The sequence below is a fragment of the Xiphophorus couchianus genome, chromosome 2, assembly GCF_001444195.1.
Source record: "Xiphophorus couchianus chromosome 2, X_couchianus-1.0, whole genome shotgun sequence".
NCBI classification, from domain to species: domain Eukaryota; kingdom Metazoa; phylum Chordata; class Actinopteri; order Cyprinodontiformes; family Poeciliidae; genus Xiphophorus; species Xiphophorus couchianus.
In genome coordinates, this window is record NC_040229.1 from 24,006,662 (window position 1) to 24,027,393 (window position 20,732).

The 20,732-nt window shown below is 38.3% G+C and overlaps 1 protein-coding gene across 1 annotated transcript in view; it reads left to right on the forward strand.

The window, feature by feature from the left end:
- Positions 1-19,478, forward strand: part of sntb2 (syntrophin, beta 2) — a 28,191-nt gene extending 8,713 nt beyond the window's left edge. The window contains exons 2-7 of the mRNA XM_028027944.1: positions 6,879-7,101; positions 8,722-8,932; positions 12,031-12,173; positions 14,005-14,201; positions 15,880-16,070; positions 16,355-19,478. Of these exons, the coding sequence (XP_027883745.1) occupies positions 6,879-7,101; positions 8,722-8,932; positions 12,031-12,173; positions 14,005-14,201; positions 15,880-16,070; positions 16,355-16,447 (1,058 nt within the window). The 3' untranslated portion in view covers positions 16,448-19,478. The remainder of the gene's footprint in view (positions 1-6,878; positions 7,102-8,721; positions 8,933-12,030; positions 12,174-14,004; positions 14,202-15,879; positions 16,071-16,354) is intronic.
- The last annotated feature ends 1,254 nt before the right edge of the window (positions 19,479-20,732 follow it).

Sequence of the window (20,732 nt, forward strand, 5' to 3'; positions counted from 1 at the left end):
AGATTTTTGTTGAGTGCATTTGTAAACAATAGTTTGTCTTTTTGCTTATCTTTTCAAGTAATGACTTCCTCCATTTCAGCTCATGTCAGAACGCAACTTATTTTCCTGTGGAAAGTGTCACTCTCCACCCAGCTTCAGCCAACATCTTTCCAAGATATTTTGGTTTTAACTGTGTACATAGGCAACATGCTTTTCCTATATAACCAGGAAAACCATGTGTATGTTATTCCCTAGTGCTTATTAAATTCTATAGTATACGGTAATGTTAATTGTTGGAGGTTGTATTTATGTACTCATGACACCATACTAGCTTTATTTATAGAACACATTAAACACCAACAAGACCAAGGTTTTGTTCACAAAAATACATGATGAATAGAAAACAATATATAAATATACCAAAAAATATATATGCTTTTACAATGTTTCCTTTTACTTTGAGCCGACTTTGTGTGTATTTATTACGTGATCATTGTGGTAAAAGATATATTACTGCCATTCTTCAAACTTTATGATGTGGTAAAAATTCATTTCTGAAGAATGTGGGGAGATGTTAATTCATAGCTGTGCTTAAACTTTCTTTGCAGATATAGATTCCAAACAGATGATGAACTGTTTTTAAAAAAGAGAGAGAGAGAGAGAATGACAAACAACTCCCAAAAGCAACAAATCTATAAATCTGAGTACAGTACTTTGCCTATATCTGTCATTTTGTTTTTTGTTGAAGTATGATATTTATTTATCAATTTCATCATTTAATTTGATTTGATCATTGTTCTAAGCCCGTTTGCGACTGATTACTCTGAATTCAGGCCTGCAGTGTTTTGGGAGCTGCAAACTCAGAGTCGGCATCAGAAAAGACACCAGTTCAAGCTCAGAAGCCTCGTTACTGTTTGATGTGGCCATGCAGCGATGAGCTTTTCTTGCGTTGCTGGCACGCTGCCTGTTGTTTTGCTGCCTTAAATCCACAAGTTTTTAGTTCTGTTCAAATTGACGCTGGTTCACACACATTGAGAAATATATTTACTTTGGATATATATGACAAATACTACTTAATCTTATCCTCTCAGCTGACTGAAAGATGCAGCATCTCATATGTGCTTAATTAGTTTAAACTCACTTTTGGTTTGCTGCGGGAAAAGGACAGTTGGAGGCTTTTGTTTGAGTAATTAGGAGGAATAAAAAAGGCATTGATGAAATGGGTTTTTTTTCTCTTGTGCCGACTCTGTTCACTGTCTGTTGGCGTCCTCGGATCCACAGGATCTGAAATTGTCTGCAAAGCCTCAAAAAGAGCTTGTCTGCTTTCTTTCCCATACATCCAAACATCTGATATTTATACCCACAAATATATTTGATTGGTCCACATTTTTGTGCCTCAACTATAAATGGATGCATTTTTGTTATTAGAAATTTCAGGAGGATCCCTTTGATCCTCAAGGTAATCCACCTTGTCCGTTTTGTTGGGAACCTGCTGGCGCTAAAGTACCATCAATCTGTGCTGTCAGCACAGACGGCAGTAATCTTCAACTGTCGGCGCTGCAGACAATGTTAAATGTGATTATTTTTGTCCATAATCTGCTTTATAGTGTGTAGAAAGTTGACACACCCACACTGAAGTCCACTTTTTAGTCCACTAAATACACTGATCTTTTAGAAAACGGAGTCATGTAATTAAATAAATGAGGTGGCGTAGTGTTGCACCTCATGCGGTTAGCATAAAGCGGTTACTAGTTGTTTTTTTTTTATTTTTAATTTTTTTTATTTTCAAATGCTCTCACTGAGGTTATATCGTAATGTAGCAGAGGGGACGGTGTGAATTTGTCTGAGTCCAGACCCCAGTTTTAGGGTGCATTCATACCAGACCTGATTATTCTGTTTTAATCAAACTTTAGCTCGCTTGCTTAGAAAGTATGTTTCATTTGTGGTGGTGTGAATGTCCAATCGAACTCTGATGCGGACCAAAAAGCGGACTCTGGTCTGCTTAAAAACCCAGGTCTCATTCAAGAGAAGTGAATTCTGGTGGGGTTTTTTTTTACTGAAGCAGGGAGGCAATGTCAGCATTGGGACTGGTTTTTTTAGGGAACTTTATATTACGGTATATTGTTTTCAGCCATAACAGCAATATTAACATCGGACGTGGATTCTGATTCAAATTTTCATATCGGTGCAGCTCAGTCATCTATCCAATCAAGAAGATAATTACTTTACATGAAGATAATTAAGTTTTCTTTTTATAATCTGGCAGAAAATCAAAATGGTCCTCACAATCTGCTATAGTTTAGACTTTTTACTCTTTAGGGTGGGCAAATGTTGCTGAATCAAAGCATTGTTCAGAGGGGATTGCACCGTTGGTGGATAGATGGATACTTTTGGAGAAGGAAAGAGAAGCTAGAGAAAAACCAGCGGTGAAAGCGTGTTGGGCCAAACCACAGGAGAATTTCTGGGCAGTTGGGGAGGAAAGTACAGAGGCCGGGGTCTGACTCAACGACTCACCGCTCTGTGAGCTATTATTTCACCCATTCCAGAAGATGATTACTTCTTGGTAAGCGGTGAAGAAGAGTAGTTTTACTGGTCGCTTTGAACCACAGCTCTTGCCACAACCAAATATGTGCCGAGTCAGACAGTCAGTCCTTCTCTGCCTCTGGACGTTGTCTTCCCTTTCTTCTGTCTATCCTTTGGCCGGCAGGCAGCGAGGTATAAATGGAAGCAGATGAGATGGCCTTATGGGATGCTGGTTGGCGTCTCTGGGGAATCCTCCTCCTCGCGCATTTATACAGAAGCATACAGGCAATACTGCATGCACAGATCGGCTGGCCCTCTGTGGATGGGCCTAATTAGAAGCAGAAGTGGAGCTGAGCAATCGGCCTGAAAGAACTAATGAGTTCATCAGACTGCAACAAAGCCAGAAAGACTGGCTGTTCCATCCAAATGCATTCAACCTCTTTTTAATGATCACAAAGGAATGATGGAGAGACTGAAGAGCTACTTCTGGCTGTAAAGACTTGGAAAGTTAGACCAAAGATTCTTTCATGTTTGAAAAGAGAGACTCAGTCTGTCGGGTACCTACTCCCAGGTAGACACAGAGAATATTGGTTAGTTACTTACTGGTCTTGAGTTATGCCTGAACAGAAACCAGTCGTTTTTAGCTCAATGTCTACCTGGAGTAGTTGATCTAGCCAATGGGATGAAGCAGGTAGAAATGGCAAAATGTTCTCAGCTTTCAGGATTTGTAACATCTCGGCTTTTAAACAAGGCGCCGCTGATAGATTTGACTTATCTGACTACATAAAAGATTGCAGCTGCTTGGAGGCCTCATTGTTTAGACTAAAGGAGACTGAATAAAAGCAGATGTAGAATGGTCCACGCGCTGCCAAAAAGTCACACAGCAGAGCTTTTACAAACTCTGCTGCAAAGCAAGACCATAATTACAGTTTACACAAGGGGCATGCAGAAGAGTATTCCAAGTCCCCACTTCTGTTATTCATTTCCTAGAATTGCTTTTTGTCTTTTAACAACAAATGTGCTTAATGATTACACCTAAAAGATTTGATAGAAAGTTAACCTATTTTAACCTGCTTCTTGCTGATGAAGTCATTATTTCCCCTGCAACATGCAACACACATTCTTCACTGCATGTTGTTTGCAGCCGGGTTTTTTCTCTCTCCAAACTTCACATGCATGAGACCAAATGAGACTAAATGCATGAGAACTCAAGCAGTTACTGAGTTCTGGCTTTTAGAGATTCTCTCTTTTTTCTTTTTTTTTTTAAGTGTAAAAGCTAAATGCAGTCTGATTAGCATTTTATGAAGGTAAAAATAACAACATGCTTGCATGATATGGCCTGCAATTTAATTTGTAGCTCCATGCACTGTGTACCAGTTTGCTATTTTCAGTTGTTTTTATGGATATAAAGATAAACAGCGATGTCTAGTTGATGATAGATGACTTGTTAATGAAGAAGAGCAGACTTCCTCATTAGCTGAGAGGCTGTCGGTGTAAGAAGCTGACCGAGTTGAGGAGGCACAGAGTGCCGTGTGCTTAGAGATGGAGACTGAGCGGCATAGCTGTTCGCCGATGATGGCTTGGAAATGACTACACTTTCTGCTACTGTTCACCCTTTGAAGGAAATTATGGCACATTTAAAGTTGTCACAGACTGTTGTGTTTTGTTTTTTGACTGACTCCATGCAAACTCACTGAATCAGCTTAAAGTTTGATAGCTTAAAACTATGACTTCAGTGATGCCCTCTGGACACCAAAGAAACAATAGATTTAATATATAAACAACAGATTAACTACTTATTTATAATAAGACAAACTAAGCTAGTGAAGAGAGCAAGAAACTGAACATCTGGAAGTGAATAAAGCAGCTTAACAAAGAGGATGGATACACCAGTGCTTTTATTTTCTCTTTATTGACATGATTCATTGTGAAACTGGTTTAGTCAGTTAAAAAAAGAACTGTGTAGGAGAGGAACTTTAGCACTTAAAGATTCAAAAGGATATTTGCACCTACACACACAAACAAGATTTAGCATTGTTAGCAAATTTATTCTGTGGAAAATATAAAATACCCAAAGTTAACTAAAATATCAAATACAATAACTCTAGCTGGATTCTGACTGACAACTTTTTGTATCTATTTGTTTACACTGCTTTGAGTAAATGTTAGTAGCATTCAGACCTGGCGCAGACTTAATGTTATTAGTTCATTATTACACTCTGTCTGTTAAACTAGTAAAACCACAGATGGGAGAATGTCTATATACAGAAAGTGTCTCGTCTCAACATCTCTTCTTCAGTTCTGTTGATTAGTGACACCTTGATTTTACAGAACCACTCTCTTTCCTGTGAGCCTCACACGTAAACACAGGCATCCAGGAATGCTTTCACACTCACTCCCTCACTCTAAACCACTTGCGTCTGCAGAAACGCTCCCGTTTCTTGTTGGTGTGGGAGATGTGGTTAGGATGGTCGGCCTTGGCCCGTTTCCTCAGCGTAGCTCCCCGCCCAGTCTTGCGTTCTGAGTCATGCATAGAGTAATTTACACAGGAGCATGCAGGGGCTTATACACACTGCAGCCTCCTCTGCTTCTGCAGATCTGTGATCAGACGTTTGACTTTGTTTTGATCAGGGGTGTAATGTGTTGCTTTTAGAGATCTTCTAGCCTACTTCATGTTGTTCTACAGGCTCCTGTTTATTGATATCTCGGTTGTACACATCCGGCAGGGACGATCGGCACCAAGTATGGCTTGTAAAAGTTTTATTTATTTTAAATAGTCACTGCTAATGCAGAATTTAACAAATTGGGATGTTTACATCCTCATACAGAGACAGGTTAGTTAGAATTTGTTTTAACTCTTTACATCTCATCCTAAGCGTGTTTTTCTCTGGTTAGAAACTCACCGCTCTCTTTAGGAAGCATAGACTCACAAGGAATATCTACGTTCAAGAATGACCTCATCTCCTCAGAGGGTCGTCTCAGGTTTCATACGAAGCAGACGGACTCATTGTCCAACTCAAACACACTCAGAAATGTTTCTGCTCTGTTTTCACCATCATCATACGAAGAGTATGAGAGCAGACGCAGGAGGAAACAATGGAGATAAAACCTTCATGTTTAGAAGGGAGAGAGGGGAATAACAGTGAGGCCGCCGTGGGGACGAGAGCCCACATGACCAAATTTGGAAAGCGAATCCATCACATCAGAGCAAAAGCCCCCCTTTTATTGTACAAACAGCCAACTGGCCAACCTCACATCTGTACTTGGTTTTCTTCTGGACTTGTTTCTCTTACACACTCGGGTCTAGATATAATTTTAGGAAAATGCAGCTGCAGATATTTCATTGTTCATTTGCGCACCGGGAAGTGGACTTGAAAGGGTTGAAAGGCTTTTAGTCTGCAGCCACTTTCCTCTGTAGTAACCAGCTGTCACTGGGTGGATCTGATCAAACCATAAATGCATCCTTGGCTGTCTGTTGGCATTCATCAGATACATTTCTTTGTATTATGTTGAATAACTAAAGTGGCTATGCTACTCCTGAGATTTGTCCAAACTGATGTTCTTTCCATTTTCTTTCGAAAATCAGTCTTTCCACCAGAGATGGGTAATTCCTGTCCTTCAGGGTCTGCATGTTTTTAAAGTCTAACTGTTCTATTGTTCCGCTAACTCCTTGCTCCCTGCTGGGGCCTGCCTATGACTCATTCCTTGACGTCAGGTGTGTTCAAGCAGGGGAACACCTCAAACATGCACTACTACACGACTACTTGGCCTCTGGGATTCCAGATTTACTTTGCGTCGACGTACAGAATCAGTTTTGTGTGTCTAATTTGTTCATTTCCTGTGCTTGAAACCAAAATAGCTGCAGAACAAGTTCCATGTTGCTTTTTAGTTTGTTTTGGAAGAGTTTTTAGCCAATCACTGCTTTAGCCATGCTTAGGGTCTTCCATTTAAAGTCAATTTTACAGAGACTGTAAAATTGGAACCATTTATGAGAGTACAACAAATGTCCAGCTATCTATTATGGCCAAGTTCATTTGGCCATAGCCCTTCACACCAGCGATTGTGTGAGTCGCTGGTGTGCGAACACCAGATGTCTTTACCACACAGCGATGGTAAAGACATCGCTGACTTCACCACATACTGGTGCTGCACAATTATAAAAGTCTTACTGAAGTGTAATTTCAGAACTCATGTGGATACATTTTTTTCCCAGAAATTGGGAATAAATATCCATTTTAAAAATATATTAAGAACATAACATTTAGGGTTCTTTTTTACTGTTCCCCTCTTTCATATTATAGAATAGGAACCCACCCAAGTGATATGAACTGTACCTTTACTGAACTGTGTTTTTTTTCCCTTTCACCCATCTTCAGTGAAGTACATCCGCGAGGTGTCTCCGCTCTTCAAGAAGCCGTCCCTGGTGGCCGACTTGCAGTGGGACGGCGTTCGCCCACAGTCCCCCAGCTACAGCGGCAGCGACGACTCTGGGTCACCCAAGCACAGCAGCTCATTGTCCTCGTCCAAAGACAGGAAGGTCATCAGCCTGAAGATGTGCTTCATCAGCAGAAACCTCACCATGCCTGATCTGGAGAACAGGTTTGCTGTCGTGCTGGGGCTGAAATAGCTGAGGTTGAGGGAGGGTTGGTGCGTCTGTGTGGGAGATGGGCTTGTGTGTCTCTCTTCTGTTCATTAGATTGGAATGTTTATTTTTGTTAAACATTACGGGCAAGACAACAAAAACCTCCTCTGAGCATGTTGATCTAAAACAGGAAGATTAATCAGACAGTGTTGCCTACTTTTGTGAAAAAAGTTGCTCCTGTCTGCTAGTCATTTAGTACATTGCCTAGAATTTTTTAAAATATTATTGGTCATTTAAATATATTTATCTTAAAACAACAAAGAAATATACAAACACATTAATATAGTTGGTAAAATAATAATAAAGGATATTTGGGCTAACTTTGTTTACTGCTGCAACCAAGTGGATCAGTGAAGATCACCTCTTAATAATTGCTGTTTGTCTAAGTCTTCCTCATAGTCATATTCATAATGATGTAAACTCAATCTGCAGTTATTCTGCAGTCTGAATAATAATTTACTCTGAACTAGAAGGGCTTTGATCGGAGATCCAATCTATGTTCTTTGTAAAACTTTTAACCTGATTTTAATCACTTTTGTTTTCTCTGCAAAAGCTAAAATCACCGAGGTTCAACGTTTTTTTCCCCGGCCTTCCCGCTGTTATTAAATATTTATATTAGAGGGAGAGCTGACGTCACACTGCGTGTGAAAGAGAGCAGTCACAAACTGGATGGAACTTTTTTTTTTCTTTACACAAAGAGAAAATGATAACTTGACACTTTAAACTGCTTTCAGCATCCTTTGTTAGCGGTTAGCATGACTGGCACTGGTAGTGATTCGAATTGTGAACAGGAGTTTGCATTTATCCACAAACGAGAACTTTACTTTTAGTTGTCCAAACGGCTGGCAACATTTCCAAGTTTACATTTTGTATAACCGAGGCTGACAGTTCAGATGGATAAAATTGAGGAACAGAAGCAAGTAAAACAATAACTTCAAGAAGCATTTTTAAAACCATAATTTAAATTGAGTAATGTCTATTCATTCCTTACACTTAAGGAATTAATAGTAACATTCATTGTAACGTATTATGAATAGTAACCTAGTAACATTTTTAAAAACTTATATTTAGCATTTTTAATTAACTAAACCACATCAAATTATGCATATAGCTGTTTATCCCAGGTTACCTAAGCACAGTAAGCTTGAGAAAAACTAAAAGCTTTTAGCTGTCTTTTGAAATTCCTCTACTCCTCTATAGTTAAACCAAACTTCATTAAATATAAACATTCTTATGACAAAGCAGTTGATGGTGGATAAGGCAGCAAGTTTTTTTCTTCTTCTTGATTTTAACTCATTAATCTACAGCAAGCTTCTTTCAGGAACGGCGTTCTTTCGCTGGTTTATGGTAGGAACTGAATGCTCCTCCAGTTTTTCAGACAGAGCTCAAAATAATTGAATAAAATCACATTTGACATGAAAGTTTTTGGCAAAAAGTTGAGGAAGTGTTTTCTGGGACCTAACTAGAAAACAAAATTTGATCTATAAACTAAAACGCTAATTTGTTTCAGTTTCGCTCAACATTATTTACAGTTTTTATTTTTTCCCCAAATAGTAAACTTCTCCTGTTCCATGCAGGCTGCTGGAGCTGCACTCCCCAGACGGCCAGCACACCATGGTGCTGCGCTGTAAAGACGGAGCCACAGCCAACTCCTGGTTCACTGCCATACACACCAACATAGCCGCTCTCCTGCCGCAGACGCTGGCACACATCAACGCCTACCTGGGGGCCTCGTCTGCAGCCACCACACACCCCCACCTTAAACACATTGGCTGGCTGGCTGAACAGGTACGCAGAAACTACTCTTAAAAAAACACAAAACAAAACAGACGGTCATTTTACTTAATATGTGAATTACTGAAGGGAAATTAAATAGATTGACTTTTTAGTGGTTTATGTATTCCTTCCATTAGTATTTTTATTTTTCTTTCCTCTTTTTCCACCCATGCTTTTCTTAAGAATCAAGTTTATTTTTCCTGATTAAATCTGTGGAGTTCATAAAGGATAAATTTACCCACTGGGATCTAGATGTGCCATAAAGTGAAATGAATCACTGCAGGCTCAATGACATCTGCTGTAAAAGACATTTGTTAAAAACACGCTCTGTGAAATGCCAAGTAGGGCTGAAACTATTCATAGAGAAACTCAAATGATTTATAAAACAAATCCTCAAGGGAAGAGTTTTGATTTGGCGCTTCGCTGAATCTGTGTCTCTCTGTATTTCTCAGTGGTCATTGTGTAACGCCATCTGGCACAAAATGGTCTCATGCTAAATTACGAGCAATGAAGGAAGATCACAAAATGGAAGAAAAACACTGCACCTTGGGATCATATCAAAATAAAGGAAAAATGTGCATTCTCCTGTATAACTAGATTCAATAATCAGATTTTCCTTTGCAAGGGCTGTAGATAATTTGCGTAAACTTTATTTAGATTCAACAAATGTAGTTAAGAAACTTTATAAAGATAACATTATCCCCATTCATGCCTCAAAGCACATTCCCTTAGCTTTGTCCTCTCTATTCTGATTCACACAATAAACTTGATATGTACCTGGTTCACTGTTTTAAAATTAGGTTTCCATCAAATGTTACAATATAAATAGATTTATATTGTATTGCTTCCTGGAATTTTGAACAAGTTTTTTCAAAGTAAATTCAGTTTCCTGTGCTTAAAAAGAATCTGTTGAACACTAAATTTGATTTTCAAAGATGCAAAATGTGTGTTTTCATTATTTTAGGTTGAATCTGCATATAAAATATGTACCTAGATAACAATAACAGCAAGACATTTTTGTAAAAATACACTGAGCATAATTTAGTGGCTGAAAAATATATATTTTTTTTGTTTAGTCTGCTGATATGATACAATTTCTCTTTTACAAAGTTAAATTTGTGATTCTGTTGGACTAGTGTTAATTATTTAGTTAAAGAAAAAGGGTGATGTCACACTGTGTGTGTGAGAGAACACACACATATTTAACACTTTAAATTGGGTTTTACTATTTTAAGTTGCAAGACAAAAGCATTGTGAAGTTCACCTTTTAAACTCTCTTTAGTTTCCTGTATTGGGGATTAGCACTGTTTGCTTGAATAGCCTTACTCAATCAGCAGTCGGCGTGTTTGTGTGAGGGCGTGTGTGTGTGTGTGTTCCTTAGAGAGTGAAGATCTTCTAACTTTTAAATCTACAAAAGACCGGCAGTATTTTCTGATCCACCGTGTTCCACCACAGGTAGAGATTGAAAGCTATAAAGGATAAAACATCATTCATGAGTTTTTAAACTACAGGCCATGTGCTCATCTTAATTTTTTGACTCCTCACATCTCTGTTATGAGTGGAGTCACTTTTTGCTTTCAAAAAGATTTGTCAACAGTAGTATTTCAGTCTAGTTTTTAGGTTTCAAACATTACCACCCTGACCTCAAACATACAGGCTGGCTCTACTGCAGTAATGCAACATGCACAGGAAGTGCATGTTTTCTCAAAAACACACAAGCACCCTAAATTCTAACATGACAACCAAATCGGGACTTGTTCTGAAATCACTCACAGGAATGAAACGCTGATTCATATCTCTTCACTTTGAACTGTTCATTCAGGCGCTGGTTGAATGGATTCATGTGTTGCCATGCTTATCTTGGCAGGAGTAAAACAGGAAATACAGATGGAAGTTTCTGTTGTGTTACGCTATTTCCTGTGAAGCCCACTTATTCACAGCAGGAACTTTCTCAATCGCACCGTCTGGTTTGATGTTGTTCAGTCACGACTCAGTTAAAGCAAAGAAGAAAAGATAAAATGCTCCATTTTCTTTTCTTCCCCAGAGCTCTGTCAAGATTCAGGTCAGATTGTGAGCTGCTGAACTCCACTGCTACATCAACATATCTTTACCTTGTCAGCACTGCATAATTATCACACTGAAATTCACATACACAGTGTTTTTGGGGCAGGGATGGGTCTTTCTGAGGCGTCGGTTAAACCTTTCCATATTTTGTCACATTACAGCCGCAAACATAAACATATTCATTGCAGTTTAATATGAAAGACCAATAAAAGAGTGGTATACAATTGTGAAGTAAAAAGAAAAAGAATTACATGATACAAAAGAGTTTTTTACAAAATAAAAAACTGAAAAGTGTGTGGGTTTGTAATGTGACACAATCTGGAGAAGTTCAAAGAGTATGAATACTTTAGCAAGCCACTGTATTTATTTATTAAACTTTCATCCCCAGATGGTCAGGCAATTGTTAGGAAAAAGTACTTTATTGTTAATTTATTTTTATCTCAATACGCATAAAACGTTTATAACACATTTGCATCTTAAACAATACACGAACACACATGTGAAATCCACAAAGTACAGTTTATTTCCACCCGTTTGATCAAGAAAAAATTCATTTTAAAATATGCAACAAGTTTGCTAAGATAATAAACATTATGACATCAACTTATAATTAAATTTTATAGAAGTGCATGTTGTGACTGACATGAAAGGGGTCCAATATTTGAGTTGGTGTCTGAAAAAGTGCTATAAAAATGTTATTTATTATTATTTGTTTCACTTTAGAAACAGAAGCACCTTGCAGAACCGCAAAGGTGAAAACAAAGCACATGTATGATTACCAGCTACGCTGAGGTAAAAAAAAAAAAAAAAGTAAAATATTAAGCTTACTCTGAGGTCAAAAGAGTCGGTTACTAATACACTGCAGCTCTGATCCCACACAGAACCGTGATTCACTTTGAAATGAACCGTTCCGTGTGAAACGATTAAATCCTCTTCCTCACTCTGCATCACTTTCATTCCATCCAGACTCCACAGGAAAGCCTTCAAAATTAAAAAAGTGTCCGTTTTGATCAGCTTCGATTCCTCTTCTTGAATTGATATCACAGATTCAGCTGGAAGGCGGACGGCAGCAGTTCAGGCCGGTCGTCATGGCGCTGACGGAAAAAGACATCCTGCTGTTTGACTCGGTGCCGTGGAGCAGAGAGTCCTGGTCCATGCCTCTGCTCACACACCCGCTGCTCGCCACCAGGTAAAGACGGGTGCTGCAGCTGCGCATGTTCTTCCTTTAAGGGTTTTTAATGTCTTGCATTCAGATGCTATGAGTAAACCTTCAGGTGCTGATGGTGCATTGCATTATGCTGCATTATATACAACAAATGTGTATATTACGTCAGGATATGTGAATATTACGTCAGGATGGATTCGCTGGGACAATTACCAGCAGACAATAAGTACATTTTCCTAACTTAATCACCATTGTTTGCAGAACAAAGATATTTAAGCCAACGTTTAAAAACACATAAAACACCTTTTCTCTTTTTTTCTGCCTTTTTTTCCCAACTTTACTTGGTTCTTATTTCCATTTTTTTTTCTTCCTTTTTTTAGTGGCATTTTTTCCTGCTGATTGTTTTTTTGGAGATCAAATTTCTGCACCTGTTAGTTCTCTTAAAAAACTTAGAAGAAATGTTATTTATATGGCATTCAAAGTGTGTTATATCGTTCTGTATCTTATGATTTTATATATATATATATATATTTTTTTTTTTTTCTCCCCTCCAGGAGGTCTTTTGTGGGCTCTAGTGTTCCTTATATGAAAGTAGGCTGACAGGAAAGGGGGAGGGAGAGAGGGGGGAAGACATGCGGCAAATATCGCCGGGTCCGGGAATCAAACCCACAACGGCCGCGTTGAGGACTCAAGGCCTCCAAACGTGGGTTGCGCTATCCCCTACGCCACCACGACACGCCCCCAATTTTATATTTTTTAATACAAACTATTAATTAGTCATATTTCAGAATTGAAAGAAGATTATTTATTGTTTATATTATATAAAGTCAAACACATGATGCTAATAAAAGCAGCAAATTCTATGATGGACCTACTACGGTTGTTTTGGTTTCTACTGGTATTTTTTAAAGGTCTATATGTTTATATTCATGTTAAATGTTTTTTTTTTCTTTTTTGGTTATCTGTAAATCAGCAGATCAGCAATCTTTTTGTTGCAGCTTTTCTGTCTTTACTACTTCCCTTTAATTTTCAGTCGTGAGTGGTGAGTATCTACAAGTTTCCAGATGCTCACATGATTTTCTCTGAAAAGCAGAACTCTGCTTTGACTCTCTGACTCTACTTATATATATCGACTTAATATACAAGTTGATATATTAATGGTAGTTTGCTGATTGGCTTTCCTTCTGTAAAACGTTTTTGTAAACATTCTTTATGCATCTTGTTTCCCTGAATTTCAAGTGGATCACAGCCACAATTACAGCTGTGACTCACTGATTGACGAAGGTCAAATTTATTTATACTGCACATTTGTAAACGTGTGTGGTATAAATAAATTTGTGGTATTGCCCAGAGTGCTGTACAGAAAGTACAAAATGACAGCAAACATAGTTCCCCCCCCCCCACATATTTCAGACAGTTTTTTTTTGTCACAGAGAAAAGGCGTGGTGTCCAAAATTGTTGCTAAATAAATGTATTAGTTGTGTAAACAACTATTTTTGTCTGGTTCCTCAGCTGACCGTCTTTAGGGTTGTAAGTTTTTTCAGTTCTTAATGTGAAAAACTAATCAAAACCAGAGACTCGGCTACAAATCAGGTGCAAATGGTTTAAGACAAATAATAATAATAAAAAAACACATTAGTTTCAAAGCATCAGCCTTAGATCTTGCAGGAAGAGAGGCTGGATTATGGTTGGATGATCTGTTTAGCTTAGAAGAAACCCCTCAGCTGTGAATAGTTCAGGGTCATTTTAAAACATAAACAAGAGATGTGCAAATGTCAATATTTCATCCGTCTTGTGAAGACGCGTCTTTCCTTCTCTCTCACTCTTCTTACCTGTTCCACGTTTCTGTCTTCAGACTGGTTCACTCCGGCAGTGCCAGGGGTTCTCCGTCTCACGGCTCAGACCTGGTGTTCGCCACTCGGACCGGCACCGGGCGCGGCATCGAGTCGCACGTTTTCAGAGTGGAGACTCACTGGGACCTGTCCACGTGGACGCGCGCTCTCGTTCAGGGGGTGCATGCCGCAGCCGAGCTCATCAAGGAGGTCTCCATCGGTGAGGCTGACTTCCTGTAGAGTGTAAAATATCTGGAGTAGAGCTGCACAATATCGCAAATTTACCTTAATTGTTGTACTGCTGCTTTGACTGCAAAAAATGTCAGCTAATTATTCAAGTAACATGCATTTTGTTATAGAGCCAGCATCTGATTCTGCTGAAGGTTTCTTATTGTTAAAGGGGAGTTTTCCTCTCCTCTGTTGCCACATAAAATAGAAAACTTTTCAACAAATTTTAAATGTAAACGTATTGCTTTGCTTAATAACTAGGATTGATTTGAATGTATGTGACTGAGTAGGAATCTGCCTGAATGGTTGGAATGACTTGAGATGATATTGGTTCTGAACTGGCATTACGGATGTATTGCTTCAGTCAGATTGATTAAGAAGTCTAAGAAAATATGGACATTTTCAAGGTAAAGATCAGAGGAGAAATTGGCATATTTCCATTTCTAGATTTGATTTTATTGATCCATCTTGAAATTTGCACTTGTGGATCACCTCATAACAGAAATTTCTACCTTTCAAACCTCAGAAACACCTCAGAATCACTTTTCAGATTTAGAGACTCGTTTATCTCGGCGTACTCGTGTTGCACAGAGTCTGGTTGAGGTTATGTGAGACAGCTGACCTGTTTGCTGTAGCGTGATGATCTTTAACCACAGGATGTGGGTTCTTCTTTCTGTATGATGTCGTCATCCTAGTCTGTGGTTAACTGAAATGCTGTTTTTGGGATAACATACATGTTTAGATTTTTTTTTAAGTCATAAATTATTGATTGGTCTTCTTCACATAAAATAGTCTGAACAGGAAGCGTCTGACAGCAGCTGTCCCACAAAGGTTTATCGCAGCTCAGAGAAAGAGCAGCTTTGTATCGGGAAAAGCATAAGCGGGAGCCAGGAGAAGGGAATGTTTTTGCTCCAAGCAGAACAATAGCTGCCTGTAGGAACAGTAATGGAGAGACTCTGACTTTTTTTTTTTTAAATGCTCCTTCCTCGTCCAGTTGCTACACAAACATACGGCTGTGCAGATACATTCTTGTCACTGGAGATACTGGAGTGTTACACAGTGAAATGCTTTTGGATCCAATGACTTGTGTCTGGACAGGGTGGTCTGGGTTTTACATAGAAAATAAACTCTTTTGGGGGGTGGCTTTAGTTAAATTTTCAATATTTGAATATGTCTGACATTAATTTAGACTAAACATTTCCTGTTATATATCAAGGCCACCAAATTTGACAATCGGAAAATTTCTTTCAAATATCATCCAGATTACATTCCCTCAGTATTTGGTATAATAGCTTTTGAGAGTGAATAACTATGATCAAAGGTTTTGCTTATACTCCCACAGAAGTTAGGTGGCATTTTTGCCCATTCCTCCTGAGTCAGGTTTGTGGACCCCCTTTCTCTCACACATACCTTTTCAGCTCGGCTCACAAATATTCTATTGAACCGAAGGTTTGTGATTCAACATGTTGAAGTTTTTGTTGTGCTTAAGCTACTTTGTAGCTAACTTGGAGGTATGCTTATGGTCTTTATAAAGTGTGTGTATATTCAACTGATCTATGGATCAATAATGTATTGATCCAAAATGTAAAACATTTCTGGAATTTGTAATTGGTGCTGATCAAAGTGAATTGAGACATTTTCTTGTGTTTGACCTTACTGTTTTCTGACAGGTTGCACGTTGAATAGACAGGACGTCCGGCTCACGCTGCACTACGAAAAGGGCTTTACTATTACCAGGGAGCCAGCTGACCAAACAGGGGGCGCTGTTCTCTTCAGGTACCCCTACGAAAAGCTCAAAATGTCCGCCGACGATGGAATACGCAATCTTTACCTTGACTTTGGTGGTCCAGAGGGAGAAATGGTGAGTTATATAAACATTAACAATTTTCCTGATCTGTTTCAAGGTAGTGCACCAATAAAACGTAGAACATGTAATCTTTGTTTTAAAATTGAACAAAAAATTTTAACACGTAAATATAATTTCCTTGCTAACATAGCTGCTTCATTTCAGAGCAGATAACCTATTAATAAAGGCCCATTGTACCTTAACATCCCTGTCTTTATTTGTCCCATCTGTTCTGTGCTATTGTCCTTTTGTTGTTTCTGTTTTAACGTCTTACTCACTGCCTTCCTTCCTCCCCGCAGGTGTTCGACCTCCACTCGGGTCCAAAGCCGGTGGTCTTCGTCCTCCACTCCTTCCTGTCAGCCAAGCTCACCCGCATGGGCCTTCTGACGTGAACTAGCCGACTCACTTCAGCCACAGACGGAAGGATTTACGTTTCACAGCCGATTTTATGTTTATTTTTTTCCCACTTTCTCAACTCACGGTTGAGGTTAGGCCTGCCGGCGGCGCTGCAGGGAAAGTTTAAAGCACGAGTCGTTTTGTTGATTGTCTCAGAAATGTGCCTTCCAGCTCCCCCTCTCAGCCTCTCGTAATCATGTGCGCTGCAAAATTGATGTAAAAGGAAGGAGCGTTTCGCTTTGGGTCGGGAGGATTAAGGAAGCTACTTCAACGTGCAAAAAGTAGGAGTTGATCAAATCTCTTCACATTCCACACAGCAAAGTTTAAACCTGGTTGTAGTGGGCTGATGTAAAAGACCACAGCACTAGAAGTTTTACTGAAAACCTCAGTCAGGAGGGCTTTTGTAGATACAAAACAGAGTTAAGCACAAACTAGTCGATTTTCCCTGTTTTTACTCTGCCTATCATTCCATTACAGCCTTCCCATGCAGCTGGGCTCTTTTTAACTCATGTTTGTCTTTGTGTCAGCCTGTGCTAGGAAGGTGTTTTAGAGTCGCAGTGCAGTCACCTGAGCAGAGATGGTGTGAACGGTGTGGCTCCATACTACAAGCTAGAGACGGTGTGACCGCACGTCATCCCCAACTGCTGTTTGTAATCAGGATTGCCAGCTGTGCCTTTTTAACTTGTAGTCAATGACACTCTTTATAAGGTTTCCTTTTATACTCCACGTTATAAGAGCTTTGATCATGCACAAGCAATAGTATTGCTCTGGTAGTGTAAACCATGTTACTGTGTTTTATAAGTGAATATCTTTCCCATGAAAGCATGACTCTTATCAACTATCAGATTATAAGTTACTTCTCCTTTCAGCTACAACTCCCCCTTTTCCCCATTCTGTTTATTTATCCAAGTTGCTTAAAATTACCTCTTTTTTTCCCCTCCTTCTCTACTACAACTTCTGCAGCGAGTTATGGTATAAAAACTTGTCCAACAGGCATGCCATCATGTGACAGAGATATGAATGTATTTCAAGAGCCGTTTCATTCTTCCTTAAACCTATTTTAAACTTTTCTTTACTTTTCCCTCGACAAAGATCATCCAAACAAGCTCTCTTATTTTGTAAGGTGGCAAAAGATTTTGCAAGCTTGTCACACGACAAATGTTGGTCACATTTCACACCACCAACTGTGAAATTCACTGATTTTTCCATCAACACAAAAAATATCTACTTTAAAAAAAAAGCAGTTTTCAGGATGAATCACCTCAAAGTTTACATTGAAAATAATTGAACATACAGCCTTGTTGCTGATTATTAATAAATTCAAATCAGGTATGTCCCTAAATAACCTCAGTTTTAAAAGTGTGTTTTCAAATACAGCAAAAAAAGTCATCAGATTAACAAAAGCTCATCTGACTGTCTTTGTGTAATTGTAAAAGGAACATGTTTCTCTCAAATTAACTGTTTAAAAAGATAAAGGATTTTTATTGCTCTCATAAAAACAAGAGAAAAACAGATACTGATCTTAACTGTAAATGTACTTTAAATAAATTGCTAGTCTCCTATGTTATTTTGAAATATAACATACTGGTTTACTTATGTTATATAGACCATATAAAGTTGCCTAACCTGACAAATAAGAGTTTTTCTACAGAGTTTATCATTCATGCTAAGCTAGGCTAGTTCAACTAGAAGTTAAGTTTTGCTTTTAGCAGGACCTTTTATTTGATCTAAATTTTGATCAAAGCCATAAACGTTTTTAAAGACTTTTACTCTGTTATGGAATTTAAATTTGAATCATTTCCAAATAAAAGAACATTTAAAAGTTCTTATCACTTGTTAATTGTAAAAATCTCATTTAAAAAGATAATGTAGCATCAGTCAAGCTATTACTCGACTGAATGCTAGCTGAACCTAGCTTTGAGCAGATTTTAAACTTAAACTAGTTCCGGTTCAAAGTGTGTTTAATTTGGGTATTATAGTCCTCTACTTAAAATGCTTATAAAATTAGGACAATATGACATATAACACAATATTAAAACAATCTAGACTTGAGCAACATGCTCTGAATAAAGCTTTGTCACCATTTTTTATACTTGCAATATTATAACAACAATTGTTGATGTCCAAAGACTTTGTGGTCTTTTAGTTTGTAAATTAGGATAAGGACATGCTAAAGACAGATGTGATTGAAAAGGTTTGGAAACAAGCTTGATCAATGGTGGCAAGGTGTACAAATTTTGTATAATTATCATTTACACACAGGCATCATCTGGGACTGGTTCATGTTTCTGAAGTTCCCCCTCAGTGTAGCCTCAGTTCTGTTAGACCTCAGACAATGTCCCATTGTGTCCACTGACTGCGCACTGCAGGAAAACAAGATAAACCTCTCTGTTCTCAGAACGAGGCCTGTCTGACCGCCATACTGTAGGAAAACAAAATTTTTAGAAAGTGAAAACACATTTCTGTCCAGTTCCTTTTTGAACAGTTTAAGCCTTATTCAAAACAAGTTCATGTTAACTGTGTTTAAGCAGAAGTAGACTCTACTTCCTTTACTCCACTCAGCATAAATGAGTGGAGTAATTCCTGCTACATTGTTGAGCATACAGTAGAGATTGTTCTTGAGGCTGTTGATGTGACGTCTGCTTATATAGCTGTGACCTTATAATTGTGTTAATTTACTCAATAAGCTTCAGGTTTTCCTGTTTTTAATTGATGCACTCGCCTGGCAAAACCCTTTAAACCTTTGAATGTACACTTTAACCTTCCTCTTTTTTTCTTCTCATGAAATCATGGCATTCCTGTCTATGCAAATTAACGCTTCAAAGAGAGGGTTTTATTAAACCAAAGGTATTATCTGTGGCAGCTTGCGTCCCACACAATCATAAGACTGAAAAAAATACTGTGCTGCTGCAACAACTTGTCATATGCAAAGTATTTTAGATACCCTTCCAAAATACAGTATACAATGTACAATACCAATGTAGTTACTTTATGTGTAAATATCAATAAAACTGTAAATTGAATGTTTTTCTCTCGTTTTCTTGTGGTTTTTGATTTCACTCTGTAATTGGAGTTCATTTGAGACGTTTGTGTTCAACTTTAGTTGCTTAACTAGAAGCCTGTTCCACCTTGTGAGAGGTTGCTCATATGTACAGGGTAGAGCTTTTCTAAAGTTTTCAGATCACTTGAAGGTTTTCACATTTAAAAAGTACATTAGTCCACATAATGGACTGTGGCAAAATTCTAACTTCTCATGAGCTTCTTTCTTATTTATGCTCTCCTTGCTCTGCCTGTTTGCACCATCCATCCAGACATTTCCCATCGAAAACTCATGAGGAGTGACTTTCCTCCATCCAGGTCTTGTGTAGGTCAAAGGTCAGGAAAAGGTTAACTAATATTAATGGTGACCCCACATATCCTGGACACGAAACTGTTTAGAAACAGACCAGAAAGGCGGCTGAACACTTAACAGTCTGAGAACCCAGATTGATACCATGCAAATTTTCACCAATGAAATCTGGTCTTACCCTTTGTGAAAATAGTGCATATATATTTTAAATTTCAGATGTCTGAGAGCAAAACAGAGGTGTAGTTGAATTCCTTTTTTTTGTGTGCACAAGGCTGGCAAATAAAGATGCTTCTGTTTTTCTTAGCGCAGCACAAGAGGTTCCTGCACAAAGACTGGATAAAACCTGGAGCGTAAATGACAAGTACAGCGATAATTCTACACTTGCAAAACAGTACATGTTGGTAATTTCAGATTTAATGGCTTGTCCAAGGGATCTCACAAGATTTGGGGGAAGGTAGCCGTTAATGCGGCTACCGCTTGCCACATAGCTGTGCTGAAAAGCTGTTAAAGCTAAAGGCCTTTAAAAATACTTAAACCCTGAAGAACATGCTTTACTCTAAATTTTGTGTTGGTGGACGATAAAAAAACATTTGCACACTGCTACTTATTTAATGTATTACATTTTATGCATTAGATATGTTTAGCTATTTTTTTGTTACTTTTTAAAATTATTATTGTATATTTGTGTTTCTATGGAGATCTTCGCTTTATGCTTTCCATGCAGCACAGACCGCTGCAGAAGATTTTTTTTTCTGCCAACAGCCATCACTATCTTCAATAACTCTTTGAAGAATTTAAATTAATGAGTTACAACAACATTTAATTTCCCTTCGGGATTAATAAAGTATTTTTGATCAGTTTAAATTGAGTGTAATACCCGAGATTCGACGCTAGGCGGCAGTAACTTAACTGACCTTGGCAGCTATCAAGTT